The following is a 27,725-nucleotide window of genomic DNA, read 5'->3' as shown; positions in this document are numbered from 1 at the left end:
AATCACAGATACCCTACAAACTTCACGTTTCCTCATCTGAAAAATGTGAATGACACCTGTACCACCCTGTGGTACAATAAGGGCTTGACAGTTGTTCCTAGAGAAGGGACCTAATTTTGGGGTTGAACTCTGGCCTCAATTGGGAATACTTATTTGGTTTCATCTGCAAGCCGCAGAGTCCCCGGCCAGTCATTCCTCAGTAGTTGTGACAGAGATCCTGTGTAAAGTTCTTTGCACACCTCACAGTGCCCTAAGAATGCTGTTACTCTGGGAACAGAACATTTCTGGGGTTGCCATTGTGCCATGAAAAGCCTTTTAATGGTTTTACACATGCATTCTTCTAAGGGCCAGAAATGGTCCAAAGGGCCTTTTTTCAGGCTATTAGACAAGGTCCAGGGATCCATGAAGCCTGTCTCTGGTGGAAAGTAAACAAGAAGCAAAAGTTGGACTCTGCCTGGCCCAGGAAGACCTTGCTTTAGGTAAGAAGTGGGTTAAAATCTCACAGGATTTCCCAGTTCTCTGACCTCTTGTATTCCCAGCACAGTGTGGGGAAAATAGTAGGTGCTTAATAAATGCTGATGAAATTATTAGGGGGAAAAAACCCATCTTCCCTGTTACTTGTGGCTACCAGTGTAAAGCCCAGCTTGGCGTGGGCTTCCCTTGTCCCCACCATTCCTGTGAGATCATGTACTTCTCTATTCTTCTGTGGAGGAAAGGAGCTCAGAAAGATCTCCCAGCCAAGGACAGGAAATTGGGATTAGGACCTTGGCTCTCCTGGCTCTGGGCCTCAATGGATAGAGGTTCCGAGGGCTTCCTTCTTAGACGTGGGTCTGCAAGTCCTCTGAATGGGAAGTTTGGGCTAAGCCCTCCTTTTTCTGATTTGGGAAAGTCAGACAGTCAGCTAACAAGCATTTATTATGCTCCCAGGCTAATTGGGGAGACAACATGCAGAAAGTTCTGTACAAACAAGATATTTCCAGGATAAATGGGGAAGATAATGACTAGAGGGAAGGCACTAGCATTAATGGGGCCCGAGAAAGGCTTCTTACAGAAGGTGAGGTGTTCGCTGAGGAGAAAGAAAGGAAAAAGGGAGGTTCCTAATATGTTTGAAAATATTTGGACAAACATTATTTTAAAATAGTTGGCTTCCTTTGTGATCCTGGGAATTTTAAATACTGGGAAAAAAAGGCTTCATGGGCTTCACCAGACACTGCCCAAGGGGTCCTCAATACAGAAAATGCCTCTGCATCACTCTGGAGGCAAGCACTCCCATGTGCTACGCCTCTCAAGCTGAGAAACAGCAGGGCACAGTGGGATGAGACTTGGATTGGAATCCTGCCTTTGATTCTTACTCCGTGTGAACGTGGGCAGGTGAACCTTCAGTCAGTTTCCTCGTCTGTAAAATAGAGATAATACTCATCACACCTACCTCAGAGGGACTGCAAATTTTCAAAGTGTGCTATATAAATGTGAATTAGTATTGTGGGAGGTTAATGGAAAATGTGATGTGGTCCCTGTCTCCCCAGGGGTCCACATTTAAGTCTTACGACATCTCTTTATATATGGTCCAGTCCAGGATAACTCATACCACTGATACTCAAAGGTTCTTGTACACGATGGAACCCAACAGAGGGCGCCTGGCTTCTCCTCTCAGGGTCCGAGATACCCTGCCTCCCTTTGTCCTCTCTATGGCTTCTGGTTTCATCCCAGGGGTGCCAGGGGCCACTTTCTTCTGTAAAGGCTGCATCTTCCTTCCATACTGCAAACTTTGGTATTTCCTATCACAGACATCTGGAGAAGGCCAGGTGTAGGGGGAAGCTAGCAAGGTAGGGAGAGTCAATTCCATCCCTTCTTCTTTACTTCATTCCCTTTAAGCCTCCAGGCTTTGGATGGTTTAGGCTGAAAACCAGAAAGTGGGTAGAAGCCTAGGGCCCCAATAGGCCTCACAGCAAAGAGCCACTTTCTTCCCTCTGCCCACAGGGAGAGCACCCACTCCACTGGCAACACTTTATTCTATATAAAAACAGTCATGCATGCCCTGCACCTCTTTCCTTAAGAGTCCTGCAAAATCAATCTCTCTTCTCTTACAGAGGGAAGGCAGCAGCTCTGAGAGGCTGGACCAGAGCAAAACCCGCCTGGCAGAGGGGGCTCCTGGGTTGGGCTATCTGCAGTCAATCATCATCCTCTGAGTCTTCTGATTCCTTTGAGGAGCTGCCATCGTCGTAGTCCTCTTCCTCCTCCGCATCCTCCCCCAGATGCTCAAACTTCCCTGATTCTGCCTGCCACAGATACTTGATGTTAACTCTGAATTCTGCCATCTCGAACCCAAACAGCTTCTGCAGAAAGGCAAAATAGATGGGTCAGGGCTAGAGGAAAGCCTGGGGGGGGGGGAGGGGGGAGCAGGGAGGGGTCTAGGAGGGAAAGGAAGAGGAGGAGGAAGGAGCCCCACTACTCACCAGGACTCGAGCCTGCTCAGGGGTCAGCACATCACCTTCCTTACACACCTGGTAGTCAGAGAGCAGGGTCACAACACCTGCAGAGAGAGTAGGCAGGGAGTGAGGGTCTTAGTGAAGTGGGCTCTCTGCTTGGTGTTCAAATTCTCTAAGATCCCTGCTGGCCCTGATTGCTTTTCTCGAAGGGTCTTTAGAAGAGGCCTTGGACGGCATGTTGTAGTATAGGTCCCCCTAAAAAGTGGTGGTCTTTCAGAAGACCTCTGCCAATAAACTCACCACCTGACCCTTCCCAGCCTGGGCTCTGTGCTTGCTCCTGCTGAAGGTGAGAGCTCCAGCCCCACCTGCTGTTCTTCATTCTGTCCTGGAGGTCAAACTAAAGCAGTTTAATCTTTCCCTGAAGCGACAGATCTTCCAAGGGCTGAAGATGGGCCCCAGCACAGCCTGTACTCCAAAGGCTTCTCATTTCCAAGTTAGGAGCCACCTCTTCAAGACTGGCATGCTTTCCAGCCCCCATGCTCTCCTGTCCCTCAGTACTACCACACGAGGCCAGTGGATCAAGAGAGATGCCTGCCAGTGAAGGCAAACGGCAGCTTCTCTGAGGTTGATGGAGTCAATCTCATCCTTTTTTGCCAATAATGTTTTTCCTTTATCATCATTTCTTTCTTAACATAAACCTTCCCCTTTCTTCCTTATTGGGCCACCCCTTGTGGCAGAGAACAGAAAAGACAAAAGGGGAAGAAAAGGCCATTTAGCCAAACCATCCATCATGGCATCCATCATGCCAACTCTGTCTGACAGCCTGTGTGATATTCCACACCCAGAGGCTACCCCCTCTAAAAAGACAAGGGCAGAGATAAGGGAAAAGGAACTACCTGTACCAAATATTTTAGCAGCTCTTTTTGTAGTGGCAAAGAATTGAAAACTGAGGGATTGTTCATTACTTGGGGAATAATGATCAGGATGAGTTCAGAAAAACCTGGAAGGACTTATATGAACTGATGCAAAGGGAGGTGGACAGAACCAAGAAAACACTGTATATGGTAACAAAAATATTACACAATGATTAGCTGTGAAGGACTAAACCATTATCAGCAGAGCAAGCTCCCAAGATAACCACAAGGAACCTATGACAAAAAATGCTCTCCACAGCCAAAGAAGGAAGTGTTGGAGTCTGATTGCAGATGAAAGCATGTCATCCTTCAGGTCCTTCATGAGATCTTTATTTTATGGGCTTCTATCAGGACATGAGCAATATGGAAATATGTATTGCATGAAAGCACTGGTATAATCTATATCAGACTATCTACTGCCTTGGGTAGGGAGGGGAAGAAAAGGAGAGGAGAGAAGGAGAAAATCTGAACCCTATGTCAGAATTGTCAAAAATTCAATTCTGAGGGATTTATGGAAAAGAACACTACCCACATTCAGAGGAAGAACTACAGGAGAAGAAACACAGAAGAACAACTGCTTGAACACATGGGTTGAGGCGGACATGATTGGGGATGTAGACTCGAAACGACCACCCTAGTACCACTGTCAATAATATGGAAATAGGTCTTGATAGATGACACATGTTAAAACTAGTGGAAATGCGTGTTGGCTGGGGCGTGGGGGGGGGGGAAATGAAGGGGAAAGGAAAAACATAAATCATGTACTGTGGAAAAGCCTCCCCAAAACAAAAAATAAATGCAAGAGAATTGTCAAAAATTACATGTAACCCGGCCTCAGCCACTTCCCAGCTGTATGACCCTGGGCAAGTCACTTGACCCCCATTGCCCACCCTTACCAATCTTCCACCTATGAGACAATACACCGAAGTACAAGGGTTTAAAAAAAAAAATTACATGTAACCGAAAAAAATAAATTAATAAAAAATTTAAATGGTGTAATAAAAAAAAATTAAAAAGGGAGGTTTAGGCCAAGTTCTTAACACCCACCTCACCCCAGTGTCCTTTACCTTTCTTGAGGGCTGTGGGCAGACCGAGCTGCCTTAGCTGAGGCTCCATAGAGTGGGGGAACTGCTCCAGGGGCCCTGCATCCAGGCTGACAGTGAAAGTCGCTTTGTTACCGGCTCGGGCATAATCCATTTCAGTATACTTACTGAACCACCTGGGGCACAAAGAGTGGAGGGGAGGAGTCACTGACTGCCACTGCCACACAGTGTGGGGCTCTCATGAGCCAGATGTTTCTGCCTTGTCTTTGTAACATACATTCATGGATCTGGAGCTTGTGGGTCTACAGTGGTTATCTCATTTAATTTGTTCACTTTACATCTGAGGCCCAGAAAGACTGACTTTCCCAGACACAGTGTCAGAGATGGGATTTGAGCCTGAGTAGATGGCCACTTTTGAAACCTAGTACTGGCTTTGGGTTCAAATCCCACCTTGGTGCCCTTGGGCAAGTAATTCCTCTTCTGGGGCCTCAGTTTCTTCATCTATACAATGGGTGGGGCTGGACTAGAAGGACTTTGAGGCCATCTCCAGCTCTAGAGCTATGATCTCATGACCTTCTTAAATAGAAGATAATAATAGCCTAATATTCTTCTTAAATAGCCTAATAAATGACACTAGAATATTCTGACTAGGCTTGATGCTGTTTCTGTTGTCTGAGGTATCTGGGTAGCTAAGTGGATACAGTGATGGAGAAGCCATTGAGTTTAAAATCCAGCCTCAGACACTTTCTGGTTGGATGACCCTGGGCAATTCACTTATTCCTGGCTGAGAGGGCCAGTGATCAGAGGTGATAGCACTGCACCCCCATGCTGCTCAGTACTACTTTTCCAGCTTAGTCTGGGTATGTACGGATGAAGGAGCCTGGGCTAGGACCATCCTGTGACATACTGATTTTTTAGCTCAGTCTTTCTGACCTCAGTTCTGTCAGAATGAAACTCTGCCCCTGGAGGATCTACAGGAAGGGCCTGGTCGTCTGCCCTGCACCCAGCCAGCATTTATTTACTACACATGAAGAGGGGCAGGGATCCTGGAAATTTTCCCAGCACCACCAAGTCTCTGGGCCTGAGCTGGGAGCTTGCTGCCTTCTGGCCAGAGACAGGAACAGATGCCACCAGACACAGTTCTTCAGATGCCATGTGTGCTTCTCTCTTCAATCAAAAACCCTCCCTGTCCCTGGCTCTGACTCCTTTTGCAGTCTTAAAACTTACTCATTTACTTCCTTCTTCGTTCTATTGGTGAACAAGAGACCGACCTCACCCCTCAGCTTCTTGCTGACCTTCAAGAAACAAAAAGAGTCTAAAGTCAAAAAGAAAGCTCCCAGGAGCAGAAAAGGGGGACCCACTCCCTCCACCTTGGGGCAGAAATCCCCTCTACACCATTCCTGAAGGAGTTTTCCAGTCTGCTTGGATTGGGGACAAGAAACTCATTACTTAGCAAGGCAATCCATGTCACTACTGGGTGGCTCTGGGACTTTCTGCACAATGAGTCCCCAGAACCTGATCCTGTCATCTCCCTGCTGAGAAGCCATTCAGTGCCCTACATTTTCCTCGATTGGCCAACGCGTTTTAATTATTTTTGTACACAAAAGAATCATTAGCTCTTAGACTGACAGGTAAAAAGGTTCCATAGTCATACTCTCCCACCAAAGCAGATGAGGGCACATTTGACCAATTTAATCTAAAGATTGAGTTAAGGCAACAAAGGTTAAACTGGGAGAGGTATAGAGCTAAAAAACGCAAGAGGGAAGGAAGGAAAATGCAAAGTCAGATGGATGAGGGCCAGACATCAGAGGATCAAAGACACTCAAAGACACCAAGTTTAGGGGGTGCTTTCCATGGTCCTGCCCAGGGGCAGATGGCCTTCTTTTCCTCATTTCCCCAGTTTCTTATGTTAGCGATACCTAATCCACCTACAAAATTTGCAGTGAGATCATTCCCTATAGCATTGGAGTCCTTAATCAGACATCTATGAGCTTGCTTTAAAAAACAAAAACAAACAACAATCCAGACCCATACTTTGATCACTGTATTTCAATAGAATTCATTTTCTTTGTAATCCTTTTTAAAAGAATAGATTAAAAAAAATTCTTAGATGGATGGGGTCCAGGATCCTCTGCAGAGATGCTGCCAAAGAAGGATCCATAACACATCAAAACCATACAGGATGGGGTGAGGGAGATGCTTCATCCCACACTGACGCTATTTCCATTCTGTAGTGCTCCTGAGGGCAGAAAAATGAAACAGCTTCTTTGTCTGAGGAGAAATCGGTGAATGACTGGGGAGGAGGAGGTGTTCTGTGGCTATGGAGAAGGGAGTACTGGGCCTCCCAGTTGCTTAGGCCTAGGCCCCAGAAGTCCCAAGAGCTTGAAGAAGCCAGGACTCACTCTTTCCTAGTCATACTCTAGAGAGGTGTATGTAGCTGACCTGGTCAAAGGAGGTCAGCTGTACTGGGATGACTCCTCTTGAAGAACCAAGAGCAGGGACCTACCTGGTGTAGGTTGTCCTTATACTCGTCAGTGGGACCTCGGCCCAAAGCCACCATCATGACTTTGTTCTTGCCAAAGAAAATCCTGAAGACAAAGACAATGAGATTATCAAGAAGGCATCTCATCTGGGCCTTGTAGGAAAACTCTGCAAGGTGGTAGAAGATAACAGGACTCAAGCACTGGGAAACATGTCATCACTGTATGTCTGTCAGCAGGTCCCTCTACCTACATTTCTCCAGTTTTAAAATAGGGACAGTCCCTAACCTGGCCATACTATGGGAAGCTGTGAGGAAAGCACTCTGTAAGTCTTGAGGCATTACAAAAATGGAAATTAGATGCCCCTAGCCTGGGAAGTCTTCATGGTGTACTTCAAGACCAGGGGGATGGGAAAAATTCTGAAGACCTTCAGAGTCCTAAGGAATCATCCTGGAATTAGACTGTACTGAGCCTTCAATTTATTTCTTTTCCAAAAAATTAATTAATTTTAGAATAAATTACCTTTACCTTCTGTCTTAGAATCAATACTGTGCATTGGTTTCAAGGTAGAAGAGTGGAAAGGGCTAGGTAATGGGGGCTAAGTGACTTGCCCAAGGTCACACAGCTAGGAAGTGTCTGAGGTCGTATTTGAAATCAGGGTCTCCCATCTCTAGGCCTGGCTCTCAATCCACTGAACCACCTAGCTGCCCCCTTCAATTCATTAAAAACAAACAAACAAACAAACAAACAAACAAACAAACCTATTTATTTTTACCAATTACACAGAACAGCAAATTTCCATATAAGTTTTCTAAAGTTATATGTTCCAAATTGTTCCCCCCCCCCCCCCCCCGGGCTGGCAAGCAATTCAATCTGGGTTATGCATGTATCATGCAAAACATATTTCCATATTGTTCATTTTTGTAAGAGAACAATCATAGAAAACCCAAACACCCAAACAAAGCCCCAAATAAACTTAAGTGAAAAATTGTTTGCTTTGATCTATACTTCAATTAACTTCTTAAAGCAACTTCTTGTGTAGTAGCTGCTCATATCCAGGGCTGGGGATACAAGGGTATACTTCAAAATAGAATCTGCTTGTAATAACTTAGAATTAGGCAGAAATTTTTAAAAAATCAGCAGTTACAAAGCACTTTAAGATCTGTAAAGATGATCCAGGTTACACCACTAGGATAAGATGTGGGGCTAGAATTCAAGTCTAGCACTCTCACCCCTGTATCCACTGCCTCTCACATCAAGGTGATAGGATTTACATATGAACCATCAGTTTTTGATGTATAAATATCTGAGCTATTGACAAGCACGTGAAAAAAATGCTCTAAGTTGCTAATATAGAGATATTAACTTTTGAGGTTCTAGCTCACATCCACCAGAGTGGATGACCAACCAACAGATGACCAAAGAGGACAAGGACAAATGCTAGGGGGGGTTGTTAGAAAAACAGACACATTTATGCAGTGTTCAGGGATTGGTGAACTGGTGCAGCTATTCTGGAGAGATTGGGAACAATATCCAAAGAGTTAGTATGCAACACGTACAGCCTTTGACCCAATTATATCATTACCAAGTCATTAGACTGTAATGTAATAGACCTTGAGAGTTGGGTCCCCAGGTTTAACATAGCATGTACATTGGTAGTCAGTGGACACGTACTGACTGACTGGGCCTAGTCCCCAAAGTGGGGGGGAAAAAAGAGATCAAAGACCTATATATAGAAATAGAACTCTGACCAACGTAGTGATAAGTCACAAGTCCAGAAGACTGAGGATGAAACATGTTACTCCTTCTAGAGATAGATGGACATTTTTGGACACAGGCAATGTCGGAATTTGTTTGCACATTTGTGATGAGTTTTATTTTTTGTTTTATTACTTGTTTAAAATTTGTTCAAGAGGGGGCAGCTGGGTGGCTCAGTAGATTGAGAGCCAAGCCTAGGAAGGTAAGGGCTTAAAAAAAAATAAACAAAATAAAATTTGTTCAAGGGGAAGGGGACAGTGGGAATACAGATTATAAGTACTTATAAAAACAAAATTATTTTAAAGAGAATAGGTTTCAAGAGGCCAGGATACAGTGTCAACTCTTTCCCCTCCTATCTGTGTGACCTTGGCCAAGTCCCTTATTCCTAGGCTTCAGTTCCTAAACTTATAAAGTAGGCCAAATGATTTCTGCATGAATTAATTCACAGGGTTTTTGTGAGGAAAGTGTTTTGTAAAAATGAGCTATTGTTCTCTTTGCCCCTCATGCTCTGCATTCTCTCATACTTGGGATGTAAGTTCCTTGGGAGCTTGGAATGGGCCATTTCCCATCTTTGTACACCTAGTATCCAGAGTGTAATAAGTATTTAATAAAAGTCAGTTCATTGGGGGCGAGGGGAGGGAGTACAATACAGGATATAATCAATCTTCCCCTTCCTCCCTCTCTCTCCCCCATACTGGGGTTAAATGATTTGCTCAGGAACACATAGCCAGGAAATGTCTGAGGCCAGATTTGAACCCAGGTCTTCCTGACTCCAGGACTGGCTATCTACTGAGCCACTAAGCTGTCCCCAAGATGGAACAGTTTTGATCAGCAGAGATTTTTATTCTGTTGGGAGGTTGGGATAAGATGCAGTCGCCTGTATGATCATAATGCCCAAGGTTAGCAAGAACCACTGTGTTCACCCAATGAGAAGAGAGCCTGTCAGGGTCTGACACTGTGGCCCCCACCCCACACTGGCCCAGCTCCAAGCTCTCCCCGAGATCCCTCCTCACCGGCTGTGCTTCCAAGCACTTCTGATATCCTTTAGTTTGCTGTTCCTCATGTTTGCCACAGAGAAGATGAAAAGGTATTTGTACGTGTCCACACATTTTCGAAGCTGTGGAGAGATTCAAGGGGTCTAGGGGTTAGGCAACTCAGTCCTTCCCCATCACTTTCTTCCCGCAATAGCCAAGTCCCTGAACCTATAATAATACGCACCATAGTTATCTCCTTGTGTCTTAACCTTAAACCCTATTAGACCATAGTCCATGGAGGGAGGGGCCAGAGCTTATCCAAAGCTTATACCACAGTGCTGTGCACACAGCAGGCACATAATAAATATCTGTTGAATTTTCAACATTTTAGGAAACCAGAAGGCTGAGACTTCTGCCTGGCCCTGCTCCCTAGAGCAGAATCCCTATTTCTATAGAAGGTGTCACTATCCTTTCAATTCTTAGATTTGCAACCTGATTCACAGTACACTCTTCCCTCTTTTCCAAGCCTTCATATCAGCAGGTCTTGTTGATTCTAGTTCCTGCAACCTAGAACTGTCATGTCTCACTTGCATAGCTTTGCACTGGCTATGCTACCCATCTGAAATTCCTTTCCTCTTTATTTCTTTCCCATTGAATCATTAGTTTCTTTCAAATATCCACTCAAGCAATGCTTTCTTCCCTCTTCCCCAGTTGTTAATGGTCTTTTTCACCTCATACAGAAATCTCCCATCGCCTATGGGGCCATCCAGCCTCTGCCTGAATCTTTCTATTAACAGGGCTCACCAATTTTCTTGTCATGTCTACCTCTCTGCAACTTCTATCCACTGTGGTTAAGAGAACTGAAAGTTTTGTGATTCTCTAACTGTTTTAAGAAGTTGAGTTTCCCTGACCCATAGCCCTGCTCCCAATTCTCTCAAACAGTTGGCTTTCTGTCAGGGGAGGGTTAGAAAATCATTATAAGATGTTCCACTTACCTCTTCTATAAGGTTTTGTTTGAGTTCTAAGCCTTTCTTGGCAGTCTTTGTTAAGGAAACTAGGACAAAGAAGAGTACATGTGTTAAGTTTTGACAGGCTCCAGGTAGCTAAATAGACATAGCAGTGACCCAGGCAGGTCAAGGTTAACTGTCCCACACCAAAACTGGTGACAGATGCCTTTCAGGGGATGTCACACTGTTTTACTCAGCCCAACATGGAGATTTTAAATTCCAAAGTATGTCTATAGACCCCTTACTAGAGCCTAGACAATACACTGTATGGAGTGTAACATAGAAGATGTTTTTTGTTTTTTTTTTTAAAGAAAGATATGTTGCATTGAGGAAGTAAGTACAAAAAATTGTGCTTGGAAATCATGGGAACTAGGTTCAGGACTCAGCTGGACTATGGATCTGCTGCATATAATATATATAATATGCAAATAATAAAATAACTTTGGGTAGAGAAATAATCACTACAAATAATACTAAAATGGACCTTAAAAACCACATGCCAATTCCTTCATGTTACTGAAAAGTAAACTAAGCAATAGAAAGGAAAAGTTCCATGGATTAGCTGATGCTGGAATCCAGGCTCTGACTCCGAATCTAAGGTGTCTGCTTAGTACAGCTCGGTATATAGTAAGGAAACAAATAATTGTTGATCTCCCTGTACTATATACTCCTTGTCCCTGGTGTCCCCTCCCTGAGTGCTATGAGGGCAGCACTACAGGGCAAGAATTATGGCCAGCACTGGAAGGTTTGCAAAGTCCTCTACTCGATCCTCGTTTGGGGCAACTCCAGGAGGTAGGGTGACAAGATTTTTGTTAATAGAACTGAGGTATTTAAGTGGTGCAATGGAGAGAGCGCTAGATCTGGGATCAGGAAGACCTGGGTTCAAATCCTGCCTGACACTAGCTGTGTGACACTGGACAAGTCATTTCATCCTGTGGGCCTCAGTTTCCCTGTCTATAAAACCGGGATAATTATAGCCTCCCCTTTCCTGGGCTGTTTCGACGATGAAAAAAGATGATAACTGCAAATCGCTCAGCACTGCTCGAGGCACACAGTTCATTGCGACCTCAGGGCGCTCTTGAGCTTGGATAAAAACCTAAAGAACTGGGTCCGAGGACCGCCAGGATCACTAATGTGTGACCCTGGACGAACTGCTGATTGGTCACAACCAAAACCCCCATTTTCATTCATAAAGTTGGAGGAAGGGAATGCCCTGTCTCTCTCCGAGCCTAAGTTTCCACATCTGTTAAGTAGGAGCAATGACCGTAGCGTCAGAGAAATCTGCGAAGGGTCTGAGCTGCTCGGAGATGGGGTCGGGGTTCTTGGCTCCCTAGAAGCCGCCCAAAGGCTCGACACAGCGGCCCCCGCTCCCCGGGACCGGTCGGATACCCTGAGCACTCACCCTTCTTGTCGCGTTTAGACTTAGGCATGATGCTTCCAACACGTGCGGCCGCCGGCGGTGCCTACGAGGACCCCAGCGCCGCGAGGATTCCTGGGATGCGAACGACTCAAGGTGCCTCTGGCGAGTGCCTGATTCCTACTCCCGTCGTTTCTGTGCCCAGCCTCCACGGCCAGCTCCGGCGCCCGCGCCTGCGCCTTTTCCCTCCGTGATTCTACTGGGCCGGAAGCGCTGTGCATGCCGGGCTGGCGGCGGTCGGGACCCGCTGCCGGTTTCCCCATCATGGCGGCGGCGCTGACCGCTCGGCTGTGGCTCTGGGCCGCACTCCTGGTCCTGTCGGCGGCAGTGTACGAGGACCAAGTGGGCAAGTTTGACTGGTGCGTACGTCGGGCGAAAGTATTTCACTGGGCTTGGAGGAGTCTTGGGGGGGGAGGGGGGACACGGCTTGGCTTCCAGGTCCCATAGCCTCAGGGTCAGAGGTCACCATCCGGGTATTGCCCTGCCTGCCCGAGTTATGTCACTCGGGGGTCAGGGGTCACCGACCTGCAGTGATTTCTCTTCCACTCTCAGCCCTCATCCTTCAGGCCCCCTAGGGAGACCTGGGACAGCAGTGGGTGGCAGGTGCGGGGTCACGCGTGGGGCCGGGAAGGCCAGGCTCCTGTGCGAAATGAGGCACAAGATGAACTTGGATCTGGAAGGGAGCTCAGAGCCCTCAGAGCCCAAGTCCCTCATTTTACAGATGAGGAAACTGAAGCTTAGAGAAGCTAAGTGGCTCTGCCAGGGTCACAGGAATGGGCGAGGTGGGATTTGAACCCGTATCCCTTGACGCTAAAAACCACTGTTTTTTCTGTTTGAAACTCACAGCTTTCCGTGTCTTTTGTTGTTTTAAATTCTTCCCTTGTCCATAGGTCTTAACAGGCAAACTATTTTGTGCTCCCCTCATTTGTTCACGGTATCCCCTTTATTTTAAATCATGTATCCATTTTGACTTGACCTTGGTATATGGAGTGAAATGATGGTCTCTATACCTTATTTCCACCATGCTGTTTTCCAGTTTTCCCAGCAGTTTCCCAGAGAGCATCTTCGGGTTTCTCAAACACTACGTTACTATGGTCATTTACCACTGCATGTTGAGTGTCATTTCTTAGTACCAGACTGTTTGGATGGTTGCCACTTTATAATGTAGTTTGAGGTCTGGTATAGCCAAACCACCTTCATTTTTTTTTTTTTATGAATTTCCTTAATATTTTAGGTCTTTTGTTTTTCAGATAAATTTTTTCATCTGAATTCACACAACTTTCCCACTTTGGTTTTCCAAGTTCACCCCCCCTAGCTCTGACTTTCTGAGCTCTAAATTTCCACCTGCCTCTGACACTCTAGGTTCTAATTTCCCTTTCAGTTCTGACATTCTCCATTCTTTTTTTTTTAAACCCTCACCTTCCGTCTTGCAGTCAATACTGTGTATTGGCTCCAAAGCAGAAGAGTGGTAAGGGTAGGCAAAGGGGGTCAAGTGACTTGCCCAGGGTCACACAGCTAGGAAGTGGCTGAGGTCAGATTTGAACCTAGGACCTACCGTCTCTAGGCCTGGCTCTCAATTCACTGAGCTTCCCAGCTGCCCCCACATTCTCCATTCTTACATTGTTTTTAGCCCTGACGTTTATAGGACTTGATTTCCATCCAGTATTCTGTTCTAAATGAAATTCTGTTCTAAGACCCTCATAGCTTTGATATTTATTTTTTTTAAAGGAAGCTAGAAGTTCTAAGAAACAAGTAAGGCTGAGTGGGGAGGAAGGACTTTGTGGGAAGGGGGATGCATTCTGTGAATAAGATTAGTTTGTGCAGATAGGAAATCAAGCGTCATGTGGGAGGATTGGCAAACATCAGTTTGGTTGTACCATAGACTGTATGAAGGGAAATAATTTATTGTAATCTGGGAAAGGTAATCTCCTCTCCCCTCCCCCCCCAGCTTAGTGTCACCAACAAAGGAGTGCCTGGAGGATCTCAATAAATGCCACTTCCATTTAGATTTTATGTAGAATATCTTTTATGACAATTGCAAACATGGGAAGCATATGCTTTCCTATTTTTTTTGTCCTGCTTGATATAGTCAGAGGGTTGTTGAAAGTAAGCCATCTCTACGATTCTATCTATGAAGGAATTTTAGTGATCTTATGTTCGCTGTACCTCTCAGTTATGTGAATGAAGATGTTGTCTGTATCGAATATGGTTTATGAAAACCTTCCTTACTCTTTTTCTTATTTTCATTAAGAATGCCCTCATGGTGACATTGGCTAATTCTCAGAAATATTGTATAACAATAAGAAAGACGTGGAAATTGCTAGTTATTGTTTCCAGTTTAGCTGCCTTATCTGGAGAGTCAGGCTGGCTCTCCATGATCTTTTTTCCCCTGTTCATTTGCTATCTTCTCTTTGAGGTTCTCAAAGTCAGTCTTACATATAGCACTTTGTTGTTCTTTTCTTTTTTTTTTTAAACCCATACTTTTTTGTCTTAGTAACACTCTTAAGGCAGAAGAACAAAGGCTAGGCAAATTTAAGTGACTTGCCCAGGGTCACATTGCTAGGCAGTGTCTGAGGCCAGATTTGAAGCCAGGATTTTAGTAAAAATATATAAATAAACTTATGCAAAGTGAAGCCAGCAGAGTTAGGAAAAGGATGTACATGATAACCACAACAATTTAAATGGAAAGAACAACACCATGGTCATTGAAATTATGTGTTAGGAAATTGAAATATCCAAATTTGCCCCCTAAAGAGAGGTAAGAAGGGACCTCCCTCCCTCCCTTCCTTTTTTGCACAGGTAGGGGACCATGGGTGTGGAACTCTACAGCTCCAGTCAGACTTTTTGTCTTGGTTAATTTTGCCGAACTTTTTTCCCCCCCTCTTTTAAAAATTTTTAGTTATAAAAGATAGTTTTCTGAGCAGGGTGTGGTAGCTAAGGGGAGGTGAGGCAAATTATATATATAAATAAAATCCATTTAAAAATAATCCATTGTATTAATATTTATTTCATGCCTTTTAAAAAATAAAGAGTCCTGAGTTCCTTTGCCATATCAATAACAAAAAAAAAAACCAACAAAAATCATATATCGCAATAATTGTAGAAAAAGCTTTTGGCAAAATAAAATATTTCTATTAAAAACACTAGAAAGCATAAGAATAAATGGTAAATAGTATATCTAAAGGGATGTATAGGGTGTTTAGGGAAGACTAGTATTTCTGCTGTGAGGGCTTGCCCAGGCCCTTCACAGGGCTTTGGTGTCTATGTTTTGCCGGTGGTCCCAAGAAGCTGTAGCTTATGTAGCCACCACACTCCAGTAAAACTTTCTCAGCAGATGAGCTAAATCAGGTTGAGGGTAACCAACAGGCCTCAAATCCACTGGTGAATTGGGGGAGGAGGGGGTCTATCCCAAGCATATGAAAACTCCTAGCAGAAGGGGCACATGAGAACAATTTATTCTAATGGCCATGAGAGTGGCTGAAGCAAATGCTGTGGCATGTTTAGAGCTTAGTCAGGACATCAAAGTTCCACAGCATTCTGGGCCATCACCAGTTGAACTGACTTTTGTCTTGCTAAAATCTTGTCAGATGATTTTGTATAACTTTGTCTCACTTAAAACTCAATTTGCACACCAGTCAAGACATCCTGAGATGTTATTGTCCCTTTTATAAACAAAGGATGAACAATGGTATATCTAAAGCAGCAAGAATTATTTGTAATAGCTAGAAGCCTTTTCAGTAAGATCAGGAATGAAGCAAGAATGCCCATTATCACCACTCTTATTCAATATTGTACTAGAGATGCTAGCTATAGCAATGAGAGAAGGAAAAAGAAATTAAAAGAAATTAGAATAGGCATTGAGGAAACAAAACTATTACTTTTCACAGATGATATAATGGCATACTTAGAAAATCAGCTGAAAAAACTAACTGAAATAATTAACAACTTTAGTAAAGTTGCAATATATAAAATAAACCCACATAAATCATCAGTATTTCTATATTTTACCAACAAAGTCTAGCAGCAAGAGATAGAAAAAAGAAATTCTACTTAAAATAACCCTAGATCAGGGGTCAGCAACCTTTTTGGCCACGAGAGCCATAAAACGCCACATTTTTTAAAATGTAATTTCGTGAGAGCCGTACAGTGCTCACAGTGCCATTCCTGTAACAGCACCTGAAAAAAAATGGACTTTATGGCTCAAGAGCCATACATTGCTGACCCCTGCTCTAGACAATATAAGATACTTGGGAATCTACTTGCCAAGATTAACCCAGGAAGTATATGAACACAATTACAAAACACTTCACACAAATAAAGTCAGATCCAGACAATTGGAAAAATATTATTGCTCGTGAGTAGGTCAAAGCAACAAAAATGACAATTCTGCCTAAATTAATTTACTTGTTTAAAGCATACCAATTAGACCAACTAATATTTATAGAGCTGAGTTCCTTTACATGGATTTTTATGCTTTCCTGTGTTTCCATTAAAGTCCTTGCTCACCTGCTTCATCATGGCATTGAGATGACTTTGGATTTTCATGGTTCTTCCAGCAGAGTGTGAGCTCTGACACGTCCTTTCAAACTAGACATCCTTCACTCATTTGCCAGACCACATGGGTGGCTTTGTTTAGAGGAGCTCATTACCAGGTTGGCCACAGGGTGATGAATTTTTTGGCCTCAGCAGTTCCTGAACCACTTACTGAGTTATAGAGGGATTGTGACTTGTATTGTTGGAGAGAGTCAACAAAATCACAAATCATTGAAGTATAAGAACTATATAATATTTTTATGCTGCAGCAAAAGGAGATAATTTTTCCCATGTTTTAGGTAGGAAAAACTGAGGTCCAAAGAAAAATAGGGTGTAGTGAAAAAAGAGCAGGACTTGGCAACAGAAGAGACCTCATTTCTACCTTTTAACACTTATTAGTTGGTGAGCAAATCAAGTGCACTATCTGTCTTAGCCTCAGTTTCCTTATCTGTAAAATGGGATAATTGTGAGAGTCAGATGAGATGATGAAAATAAATGAGATACAGTGCTTTGCAAACTTTAAAGTTACATGTAAATAGCTATTATTACCATTCATTTCATTCTTCTCATTCTTTCTGAATGGATTCAGATAGGATAGTTCCAAGAATAAGTTGCTAACCTACTACTGCTATTTTATTTTTTATGTTTTTGGATTTATCCGGGTGGATAAAATGACTTAAAAATTTTTTTGAAGACAAGTTCACTTATCTTTTGTACACTCATTGAAAACATCTTTGGAACATCTTTGGGGCTGATGGGATGATGTCTACCTCATCCTCTTCTCATGTGTTTGGAATTTTTCTCATAAGGTCTTGATACTTTGAAAATTTTTCATTCCATGTAATTTGGAGATGTGAGTGTTCAGCATGGCAAGAGGTATTAAAAATATTCTTAGATTTTTATGGATTAGCGTTCTGTCTGGGTATTTTATGGGCAACACTTCTGTCTCTAATGATGCCTTTCTTTCAGCATAATCTATTTGTCTAATTCTCAAGGATGTTTCAGGGCTAATACTTATAGTATGGAGAATTTGTCATTTCAGAGAAGGCTGGTCACCTGATCATATCTTGCTAGGTTTCTAGTGGCTCCTACATTTATGCAGCCTGTTATATGTTGCAGTTTCCATTACTTCACTGCATAATCTACATCACTGTCTTAAGCCTAGCCTCCTTAATGTGACCTAATCACAAACTCTAAAACAAACCCGGGCAGCTGGGTAGCTCAGTGAATTGAGAACCAGGCCTAGAGACGGGAGGTCCTGGGTTCAAATGTGACCTCAGACACTTCCCAGCTGTGTGACCCTGGGCAAGTCACTTGATCCTTTGACCTCTCTATTGCCTACCCTTACCACTCTTCTGCCTTGAAGCCAATACACAATGTTGACTCCAAGATGGGTTTAAAAAAAATAAAAAATAAAACAAACCCTTCATTCATATGAACAGACATGGTTGTTTTTTGCCATTTATGTATCTCCAGCACTTAGCACAGTGCTTCATACACAGTAAGCAAGAGTTTGTTTTACTTTTTATTTTCTGGGTTCTATTCTAGATATTCATTTTTTATTTTCTCTAATCAAATAATGTAGTCTTCAGACTACATGTTATCTGAACTGACTAGGAATTGATATAATCTAGTATTTTACCTCAGGTCTTCAATAATTTTCTCAAGCTACATCCACCATAGTAATTTTTGATAACTGACCTTAGGAGGTGTTTCTAGTTAGTGCTACCTTTCTTCCTTTGCTCTTTACTGTGGCAACAGCTGCAGCATATACTATGTATTCAAGTCCTGAATTGTTTTTACATTCTTGATCAACTATCATAGAAGAATGCATTTTTTTGGTTATGGCAATAGCAGAATTAGGCTTTTTTGAATTACTATTGGTCTGATATTTGTATTGGTTCCCTGACAAATAGGGCTTTAAAAATTCCATTCTAAGTATACCTATCTTCCTTTCAAAATCATTTGAGATATCAGCATTATTATTTTCATCTTTTCATTATCAGGCAACAGTTCTCAAATTTGTATTAAGTGTAAATTTTTTCTTCAGATTTAAGTACATCCTTAACATCTGCTCTTATTTTGTCTGAGATGAAGCTATTTCTCATGATTTTGTTATGATATAGTATTGACAAATAATATGAACTTTTATATTTTGAATCTATTTCATGCACACTTGTAGTTTGTCTTTTTGTGGTTATCATTGCATGTTCTGAAATAATTCTGACTACTGGGGCATTAGTATTTTGGATTTGTCCTTATTTATCTTGGGTCACTTATTTCATTACATCAAACTGATTATCCTGAGAGTTTCAGGTAGGGCCACCCTGCAACCCTGTTGTCTTTTCGATTGCTTAGATTCATAGTGCCAGTTACATTTAATTGACCAGAGTGCTGACCCAATCAGTATTTTTATCAGAACCCAGTTGGCTGTCATTTCAGGTTTCTTGCCAGGCCTTCATAACTATGTTGTGGTCTCAGGGCACATGGAAGTACTCATCGTGGATGACATTCCTTATTTCACTCTGGTCCTCAAAGGAAATAACCAGCAGGCAACTGGTGGAACTCTTCTCTCAGGAGAGATTTGAGCAGATTATATAGTTCAAATAGTCTTCTGATTGCAGCTAGTAATTGAATCCATGGGCACTAATAAGCATATGTTATGATATAGGGATGATAGTGTAAATTTTGCTTTCTCAATCCAGCTGATCTTCTGTGGGCTAGAAGAGAGGTCACTATAGTCCATTATTTTTGCCTTCATAAAGGAGGTTGCTTATTTTGCTCAACTGTTCTTCCTTGTTACAAAGGAGGGCTTCTATTTATAGGAGAGAATAGAATAACAAGAGAGAGGGAAACTTTTTTTTTTTTTTAAGAAAAGAACATCAATAAAACAGTAAAATCCATAGGAGAATACAATAAGAAATTTAGAAAGAGACATCAACTATTGTTCCCATGTTCAATTAAATATGCTTTTCTAAAAATCTACCTAATAAGTTCACAATTTCACATACTATCATTTTTTTTGTCCTTTGTATGTTGGAATGTTTATGTTGGTAATTGTTAAGTTTATAACAAAAAAGAAAAATATTTTAGGATATCATCAACCCTTCTTGAGGATCTTTGAATAGTTATCTGGGATTTTGGGGCAATTTCTCCCCTTCCCTCCAAATCGAGTGACAATAAGAGGAGATATTAGATTGTTGACTCATCAAAGGCAAAATTTATATCTTTTCTTTACTATTATTCAGCCTAGTTAATTTCGTGCACAGATATCTGTTAGTGAGATGGCAGTAGCTTTTTCCTAATGCTCTATTATGCTGTCAGTTTCTATATAGTATTTTTGGGATTCTTATTTGTATGTTATTCCCTTGAATCAAAAGAAAAACTATTAAAATTTTTTGTTAAAGGCATACTGATAACTATGTAAGTTAATAATAATATTTTATTGTTTGTAAGGCACTTTCTTTGCTCATACTGTAAATATCATGCCCATTTTATAGATAAGGAGACATATTCAGAGATCTAAGGTACTTCACATAGCTAGTAAGTAGACAGAGCCAGGGCTCCCCATTCTAATATTCTTTCCATGACTATACTTCTTTCATCACTCATAGAATATTTGATCTGAAAGGGATCTTAGAACCTACCTATTTCTTCCCATACATGAGAAAATGAATACCTAGATTCTTTTAATTTTCTTTGTACTTGAACATATTCTAGGCTTATATAGAAACAGGTCTTTGCAATAACCAATGATTATCCCTAGATACATTAATGTTGCTGATAACATCTTACATTTGTATTGTTCTTTTAACTTTTGGGAAAACAATATATGTAATATTAACTTAGAGTTCTTGCTTTCCCCCATCCTCCCCAACTCAGGAGGCAGCAATATGTTGGGAAGCTCAAATTTGCCTCCTTGGAATGTGCTCCTGGATCAAAGAAAATAGTGGTGGCTACAGAGGAAAATGTGATTGCGGCATTGAACTCTCGAACGGGTGCTATATGTGAGTGACCTCATTATGCTTTAAACACCCAGGGACTGAACTGCCAACATCTTGTGCACTTTAGTCACTGGGTACTCGGTGCTAAGGACAAATTTTCCAGAAGAAGCATCTCTCTAGCTAGACTTTGCTTTGTATTTTTTTCTTAGTTATGACATGTTTGAATAAATATTTACTATGCCATGCCTTTGGGGTTTGTTTCTGTATGCATCAGACCTTCCCCTTGGTCCTGAATGCCTTTAACCCACGATGTCATCCTTGTTTTTTCCAATCTGCATTAAGAGACTACTTTTTCCTCTAGCTTCATAGACTACCTTGATTTACTTAGGTATTGGTTTTTCACATTAAACTTCTGAAAAGTGATTTCTAAAATGGTTTTCCCCATATTCCAGTAAGTTTTATTTATATAGACATTCTCATTTTGCAAAGTTGGAAACAATACTTATCACCATATCAGCCTCTAATCTCATCCCACCCCTTTCCCTGACTTCATCTGAGACTACTCTATAAATAAAGTTCTCTGTCTTGATGTTTGTCATTCCCTCTGTTCCACTTTTGAGAGCAATATTTTCCTTTCATGTTTTTTAGTATGGCGCCATGTGGATAAGGGTACTCCAGAGGGAGCTATTGATGCCATGCTTCTTCATGGTCAAGGTAAGCAAAAGATATTCTTTGTTTCCTAAAGGGTATTGTCTCCTCGTCTGTATATGTTTGTTTTCTCTTTGGCATCAGTTTTAGTTTGTATAGGATAGTGATGGCGAACCTTTTAGAGACTAAGTGCCCAAACCGCCCTTCATGCTGCATGTGAACTGCCTCCTCACCCCAGAAAGGGGAGGGAGGAAGTGCTCCCATTGGGCTACTGGGCAGAGGAGTGGGTGATGTCCTCAGGCATGGTGGAGAGGGGGAAGGGAGTAGTCCTCTCTAGTATGCTTGTCATAGGTTTGCCAACATGGGTATAGGAAAAAGGACAAAGTACTTCCATAATAGTTGTTAGATTTTATAAATCAGAGAGTGCCCTCAAGTCTTTGGGAGGCTGCTAAACTACAACTGGGGCAAAGGGATAATTCTAGTCTTTTCTTTGCCAGATGCACTCACTATTTCCAATGGGGGCCGGATCCTACGCTCCTGGGAGACTAACATTGGGGGCTTGAACTGGGAGATGTCCTTGGAGTCCGGCAGGTAGGAGAAGTATTGTTTCATCTTGGTTGAAATAAAATTAGCTTTGTCTGGTTGTAATTCATTAAATTACAGTTCTGATTGGACATTCTTATCAAGGTCTTGAATATTCCCCTAATGCTTGGAATTATTGAACTATAGTTTTCATTTATTAAAGATTTATTGAGTGCCTTCTGTGTGTAGAGCTCTGTACTTGATACTCTTTTGTTCTTGTATAATATGCAAGTGGACCTTTAATAATAATATTCTAACTTAAGTAGTATTTTTAAGCTTTAAAAATTCTTTATCTTCTACAGCCCAATGAGGTAGCCTATATAATGACTATTTTTCCTATCTTATAAATGAGCAAATGGAGGGGCAGCTGGGTAGTTCAGTGGATTGAGAGCCAGGCCTAGAGACAGGAGATCCTAGGATCAAATTTGGCCTCAGACACTTACTTCCCAGCTGTGTGACACTGGACAAGTCACTTAACCCCCCATTGCCTAGCCCTTACTACTCTTCTCCCTTGGAGCCAATACACAGTATTGACTCCAAGATGGAAAGTAAGGGTCTCAAAAACAAACAAACAAATAAATAAATAAATGAAAATGAGCAAATGGGCTCTAAGACAACAAAGGACTTATCACAAAGCCAGGTTGTATCAGGGTTGGTCCTCACACCTGACTCTTCACACGCCAGATCCTGTGTCCTTCAGTACACTGTGGTATTCAGAGATAGACTAGGTACACAAGGGACAAGTCAGCTACTTTTTTAGGATGCCACACTAAGAAACCACCTGAACTTTTGTAAGTATTTGCTTACAAGTATTACTATTTGGTTTGGTTTTTGAGGCATTTGCATTAACTTATCTTGGAAGGCAGGCAGATTTTGTTTTTTCTTTTTTGTGAGGGGAAAATTGATAGCACAGAAGTTAAATGATTTTCCTAGGATTACTGCCTCGTTGTTGACTTTAGATCACAGCTTTTGGTTCCTGCTTTGTTAGTCTACTGAAACATCTTTACAGAGATGTTAGGTTGATAAAAAGAAGTGAGAAGAATAGGTTGTTAGAAAAATAGCCCTTGTGACAGCAGTATTGGCTTGCCTAGGAGTGACTGTCTTCTGTGTATATGAACTTGAGCTTGTCTTCCATCCATTGAGACTCTTGCTACTATGTTCTTAGAGATTTGGGGAGAAAGGGGGTTGGAGGGGAGAGGCGAGGAGGGCACGGCAGGGGAGGGAGGTAGATGGTTTTTCCTCAGACTGATTCTCTGGACAAATCTCCCCTATTCATCCCTGTGTTCAGTTTTCAGATGGCCAGCCTGGTGGGCTTGCAGGATGTGGTAAAATATGTGGCAGTGCTGAAGAAGACCACACTCACTCTTCATTACCTTTCTAATGGACACCAAAAATGGGTGGAACAGCTTCCAAAGAGGTAGGGACTTGAATCTGACCTGCTCATGTTATAGACTCTTCTTCATAAAAGACCTTTTCATTTCCCCACCAAGCAAGCTTCCAAGAGCATTTATTATTGGGCCATCTCTTGTTGGAGTTTAATGCCTGACCTTGTTGAAGTCTAAGCTTCTGGGACTTGACTAGATCTCAAGGTCACTTTGCAGGGAGGGAAGCCCATACCACATTTCTTCGTGGACAATGAAAGCTCAGAGAGGGAGAAATAACTCACTTATGATTGTCCACTGATAGAGATGGCTCCTAACATGCTTGGTCCACCAAACCCAGAGATCTGTTTTATCAAAAGATTGGAACAACTCAGTCATTGGGTAGTCCAGAGTGGGTATATGGAAGGTCTGGGGTGATATTCAAAGATCTTGAGTTGAAAAAGAGAAACTTGAAAGTATGGGGGAAGGTGGCCATAGGGATGTTGGGATCCCTGGAGCTTATCTCAGTGGCTCTTTGTGGTGGGGAGCATGGTCCTGAGCCTGCTGTCTCATGCCCTTTCTTTCTTCTCTTAGTGAGAGTGTTCAGTATCAGATGGTGTATTCATATGGCACTGGAATGATGTGGGTCCTGGGAGTTGTTCCCAACAGTCATGTGAATATTGTGAAATTTCATGTGGAAGATGGTGAGATGGTTCAGCAGGTACATCTCAGTACTGGGTGTCAAGCATGGTTGGGAGGAAATGGCAAAACTCTTTGCATCCGGTAGAATAGGGCCTGGGGACATTATGAGGCTGGGCGGAGGAAAAGTGCTGTCTCTGCCAGAGTAATGCAGTGAAAGCTGGGGAAGGTCTTTGCCCATGAGGAACATTCAAGCAAATATGGAGAAAGCTGGGGCTAGGGGATAATGATAATAATAATTTACATTTATATACTACTTCAGGATTTGCAAAGTGCTTTCTTCCCAGTAACCCTGTTAGGTAGTTAATTAAGTTCTCTTCTTTTTTTTTTTTTTTTTAAGTCTAGACCTCTGATTTCAATGGTGAGGAAACGGCTGGTAAAGAAACTTCCAATGCCAATGTAGATTGGTAGCTTCTCTGCAACTTGCTGCCTTTTTTTTTTTTTTTTTTAACTCTTACTTTCTGTCTTATTAACAGCTCTAAGACAGAAGAATAAGGGTTAGGCATATGGGGTTAAGTGACTTGTTCAGGGTCACATAGCTAAGAAGTGTCTGAATTCAGATTTGAACCCAGAACTTCCAATTTTTAAGACTATTTGCAGAACAGATACTAATTTGTGTTGGCAGGAGTTTTTTTCACAAGAAATTTCAACCAATGAAATCCCAGGACTGGTCAAAAACAAACCACAAGGAGGGTACTTGTGTTTTCATTCAGGACATGGCCAGGACTTTGGCCCGTGGTCTAACAGACCCTTGTTCTGTCTTGTCTCCTAGGTCAGGGTTTCTGCGCCATGGCTGAAGAGCTTAAGTGGGGTTTGTGCTGTGGTAGGCAAAGCTGTGCTGGTGTGCCCTGACCCAGGCACACGGTCCCTTTTCACTTTGGCACTGGAGACGGAGGAAGAGATGAAAAGAACCCCACTGCAGGTGAGAGAAGTCTGAGCATTTGCTGCCTTCTTATGTCCGTTGGACACTTGGCCTTTGGGATTATGGAGGGATGGAAATCTTTTCTAGGACTCATAGAGAGTCGACTTATTAGTCTCACCAGGGCTAGCTGTCATCTGCTCCCTGAGTTTGGAAGCATCCAAGGAGGGTTAGGCTTCTATCAAATTTTACCATCTATGGATTGTAAGTGAATGTTGCACCCTGCCTCTCCTTGGGCAATCTGATGTGGATTAGACTTCAGCTCTCCTGAGCCATTATTATTGGTTGACTCTGGTGCTCAGAGGCCCCATGAGGGTACAGGTGACATAAACCTTGGACTCTGGTTCCTTGTCTGCTACTGCTCTACTTCTCCCTCTTTCTCCCAGGCCCTTGAACTAGAATTTGGCCAAAGTTTCCAGCCCTGGGTCCTACCCACCCAGCCCAACCCTTCAGGTGCCTCCAGACCACAGTTCTTTTTGCAGCTGGCCCCCAGCCATTTTGCTCTGCTGCAGCACCGCCCAGAAGGCCTAAGTCTGCTCCGAAACTTCCCCCAGGTAAGAAGCATCATTAGGTTTCCTAGGACTCGTGGGGAAACAGCTCAAGGGACTAGATGCTTTGGGGACATTTTTCCTGAGGTTCAAAATCAATGCTACCTCCCCGAGGTCAGTCTGAACCTAGTTTGGTAGGTGTTATCCTTGAAATTCTTCATCATCATTCCTCTTAGAAGAAGGAAATACTTTAGAACCTTTTGAGTCTGGAAGAAACTAATTAAATGATCCTTGTTGATTTAGGAGATCATAGGAATTGGGGAATAATCTCAAAAGCTAACCTCTCCAAACTGAGAGCTTTGTTTTGACTCTTCCCAGGCATTAGAGCTGAGATTCGGGCTTCTAACTTTGGATTGAATTCCAGAGAAGTCTGGAACTTTCTCCAAACCCAGGCCTAATTGCCTTCTTGGAGGGAGACACCATTCCATTCCATTTACTGGCTCATATACAAATTATTATCATTTAAGAATTGACCCTGTCCTATTTCCCAGACGGCTCTAGTGAGCTTTGGTACCAGTGGGGAGAAGACTGTTGCTGCTGTGATGACCTGCCGTACTGAAACTGTGAGTATATTCCCCATATAATGGGGAACTAGGGTGGTTTTCCTTCTATAAGATTGTAGTATGAACTGCCTTTGGCCACAGAAGGCAGACCATGAATAATTACTAGGATGATGACATGTGGGCCAAATAAGAGCTAATCTTTATTTCATTGAGAATGGAAGGGGAAACAAGCATTTATTTTTCATTTATTTTTGTTTGTTTGTTTTTTAAAAATCCTTATCACTGTCTGTCTTAGAATCAAGACTAAACACTGATTCGAAGGCAAAAGAGCAGTAACAGGCAGTGGGGATTAATGATTTGCCAAGTTTCACACAGCTTGGAAGTGTCTGAGGCCAGATTTGAACCCAGGATCTTGTGATTCCAAGCCTGGAGTCCTTAACACTGAGCTACTCTGGAACAAGCATTTATTACTTACTATTTGCCAATTCTCTGCTAAGTGCTTTACAAATATTATCTCATTTGAGCTGTACAATAACCTTAGGAGGGAGTTACTGTTATTATTCCTCCTTTTTTTTTTTAATTTTTTTTAAAATAATTTTTAAATAATGCACAGGAACATTAGGAATTGTTTCGACTTTATGGGAGGGAATGATGTAAAAATCCCAGGTTGGATGAAAAATAGGCTTGTCCTTCAACTTAGATTGATGAAGATGAGAAGATTCAGGAGAGGAGCGTTTGTTTTCATGGTTGGTATGTAATTTTTTTTTTTTGTTTGTTTCATCCTTAGCAGAAAGGTGGAAGTGTTGAAGAAGCACCAGCAAAGACCCCTTCTGACAAGTCTAGCTCACAGGTGAGGCAGGATCAGAACCTGCTCCAAGTTTGGGAAGCACTATGGGTTGTGAGGGAAGGAGGTAGGGATTCCTGGCTCATGGGGCCCCCTGCTGGTGCCTGTGTCTGTGTCCACCTTCAAACGAGGTTTCAGGGAGGCCATGTGTTTGCTTTTGAGGGAGGCAATAACTTAGGAAATGTGAACTCTTAGATTTCCCCTACCTTCCTTTATTTTTTTATTTTTTTAAACCCTTACCTTCCATTTTGGAGTCAATATTGTGTATTGGCTCCAAGGCAGAAGAGTGGTAAGGGTGGGCAATGGGGGTCAAGTGACTTGCCCAGGGTCACACAGCTGAGAAGTGTCTGAGGCCAGATTTGAACCTAGGACTTCCCATCTCTAGGCCTGGCTCTTAATCCGCTGAGCTACCCAGCTGCCCCCTACCCTCCTTTAAACATCAGTCTCTTCTGGGGTTTTGGCAGGCTGATAAAAACTGAGTAGTCATTTGTCTCTGGGCTTTCACCAAGGGAAACCTGTAAACGAGGCTAGAGTTCAGTGCTTTGAGCGACTGTCTTTTGTGGACCTTCAACTGATGATCTCTCCTGATAGATCCCTTTCACTGGCCTTGCCACCTCTGGCTCCATGATTTAACTTCCTCTCTAGTCCTGTATAATACTGATTAAAATCTAAACCCCTAACTTGACCTTTTTGTTGGAGGTTGTTCTTACCTGAGGCCATACATTGGGTCCCCATTCTCTTACAGCCTCCTACCTCTTTGGGTCTCTGTCATCATCCTGTGACCTTTGTCTCTTCAGGAAGCCCTAGTCTGCACCAACCAAACTTATAACATAAACCTGTACTTGGCGGAGACTGGAAGGCGGCTGCTGGACACCTCAATCACCTTCAGCCTGGAGCAGAATGGGACCCGGCCTGAGCAGGTGAGTGGAGTGAAGACCCTTCACTTAGATCCCCATTTCAGTGAGTATTTCTCTTATGGAATACACCGAGATGCCAGAGAAGGGATACATCAAACTTTCCTTGTTGAGTGAAGAATCCGTGGTTATGGCTTCTAATCTTGGCTTTGCTTTTGACTCATTATGTAAATTTAAGTGAGTCAGCCGCTCTGTGCCTTAGTTTCCT

At 42.6% G+C, this 27,725-nt stretch overlaps 2 protein-coding genes across 6 annotated transcripts in view; one reads left to right on the top strand and one right to left on the bottom strand.

The window, feature by feature from the left end:
- Positions 1-1,090: 1,090 nt before the first annotated feature.
- Positions 1,091-12,061, bottom strand: MRTO4 (MRT4 homolog, ribosome maturation factor). The gene is made up of 8 exons (XM_044671297.1): positions 12,008-12,061; positions 10,594-10,652; positions 9,638-9,741; positions 6,893-6,974; positions 5,614-5,681; positions 4,411-4,562; positions 2,457-2,533; positions 1,091-2,336 (listed from the first exon to the last, which is right to left on the bottom strand). Exons 1-8 carry the CDS (start codon positions 12,033-12,035, stop codon positions 2,172-2,174), a joined length of 735 nt encoding a protein of 244 aa, XP_044527232.1. The 5' UTR covers positions 12,036-12,061; the 3' UTR covers positions 1,091-2,171.
- Positions 12,062-12,271: 210 nt separating this feature from the next.
- The window catches only part of EMC1 (ER membrane protein complex subunit 1), a 36,593-nt gene continuing 21,139 nt past the window's right edge, over positions 12,272-27,725 (top strand). For 2 of the 5 annotated variants that reach the window (XM_044667812.1, XM_044667810.1), the window contains exons 1-11: positions 12,287-12,381; positions 20,438-20,562; positions 21,148-21,213; positions 21,645-21,738; positions 23,018-23,146; positions 23,685-23,811; positions 24,562-24,711; positions 25,095-25,262; positions 25,748-25,819; positions 26,550-26,609; positions 27,401-27,523. In XM_044667812.1, the coding sequence (XP_044523747.1) occupies positions 12,287-12,381; positions 20,438-20,562; positions 21,148-21,213; positions 21,645-21,738; positions 23,018-23,146; positions 23,685-23,811; positions 24,562-24,711; positions 25,095-25,262; positions 25,748-25,819; positions 26,550-26,609; positions 27,401-27,523 (1,209 nt within the window). Of the gene's footprint in view, positions 12,382-20,437; positions 20,563-21,147; positions 21,214-21,644; positions 21,739-23,017; positions 23,147-23,684; positions 23,812-24,561; positions 24,712-25,094; positions 25,263-25,747; positions 25,820-26,546; positions 26,610-27,400; positions 27,524-27,725 lie in introns of all 5 variants that reach the window. The other 3 variants (XM_044667809.1, XM_044667811.1, XM_044667813.1) reach the window with 3 other exon arrangements.

This window comes from Gracilinanus agilis, chromosome 3 (assembly GCF_016433145.1).
Source record: "Gracilinanus agilis isolate LMUSP501 chromosome 3, AgileGrace, whole genome shotgun sequence".
Taxonomy (NCBI): Eukaryota; Metazoa; Chordata; class Mammalia; order Didelphimorphia; family Didelphidae; genus Gracilinanus; species Gracilinanus agilis.
The sequence above is the reverse complement of the archived record's forward strand: the minus strand, read 5'-3'. Positions and strand labels throughout refer to the sequence as shown.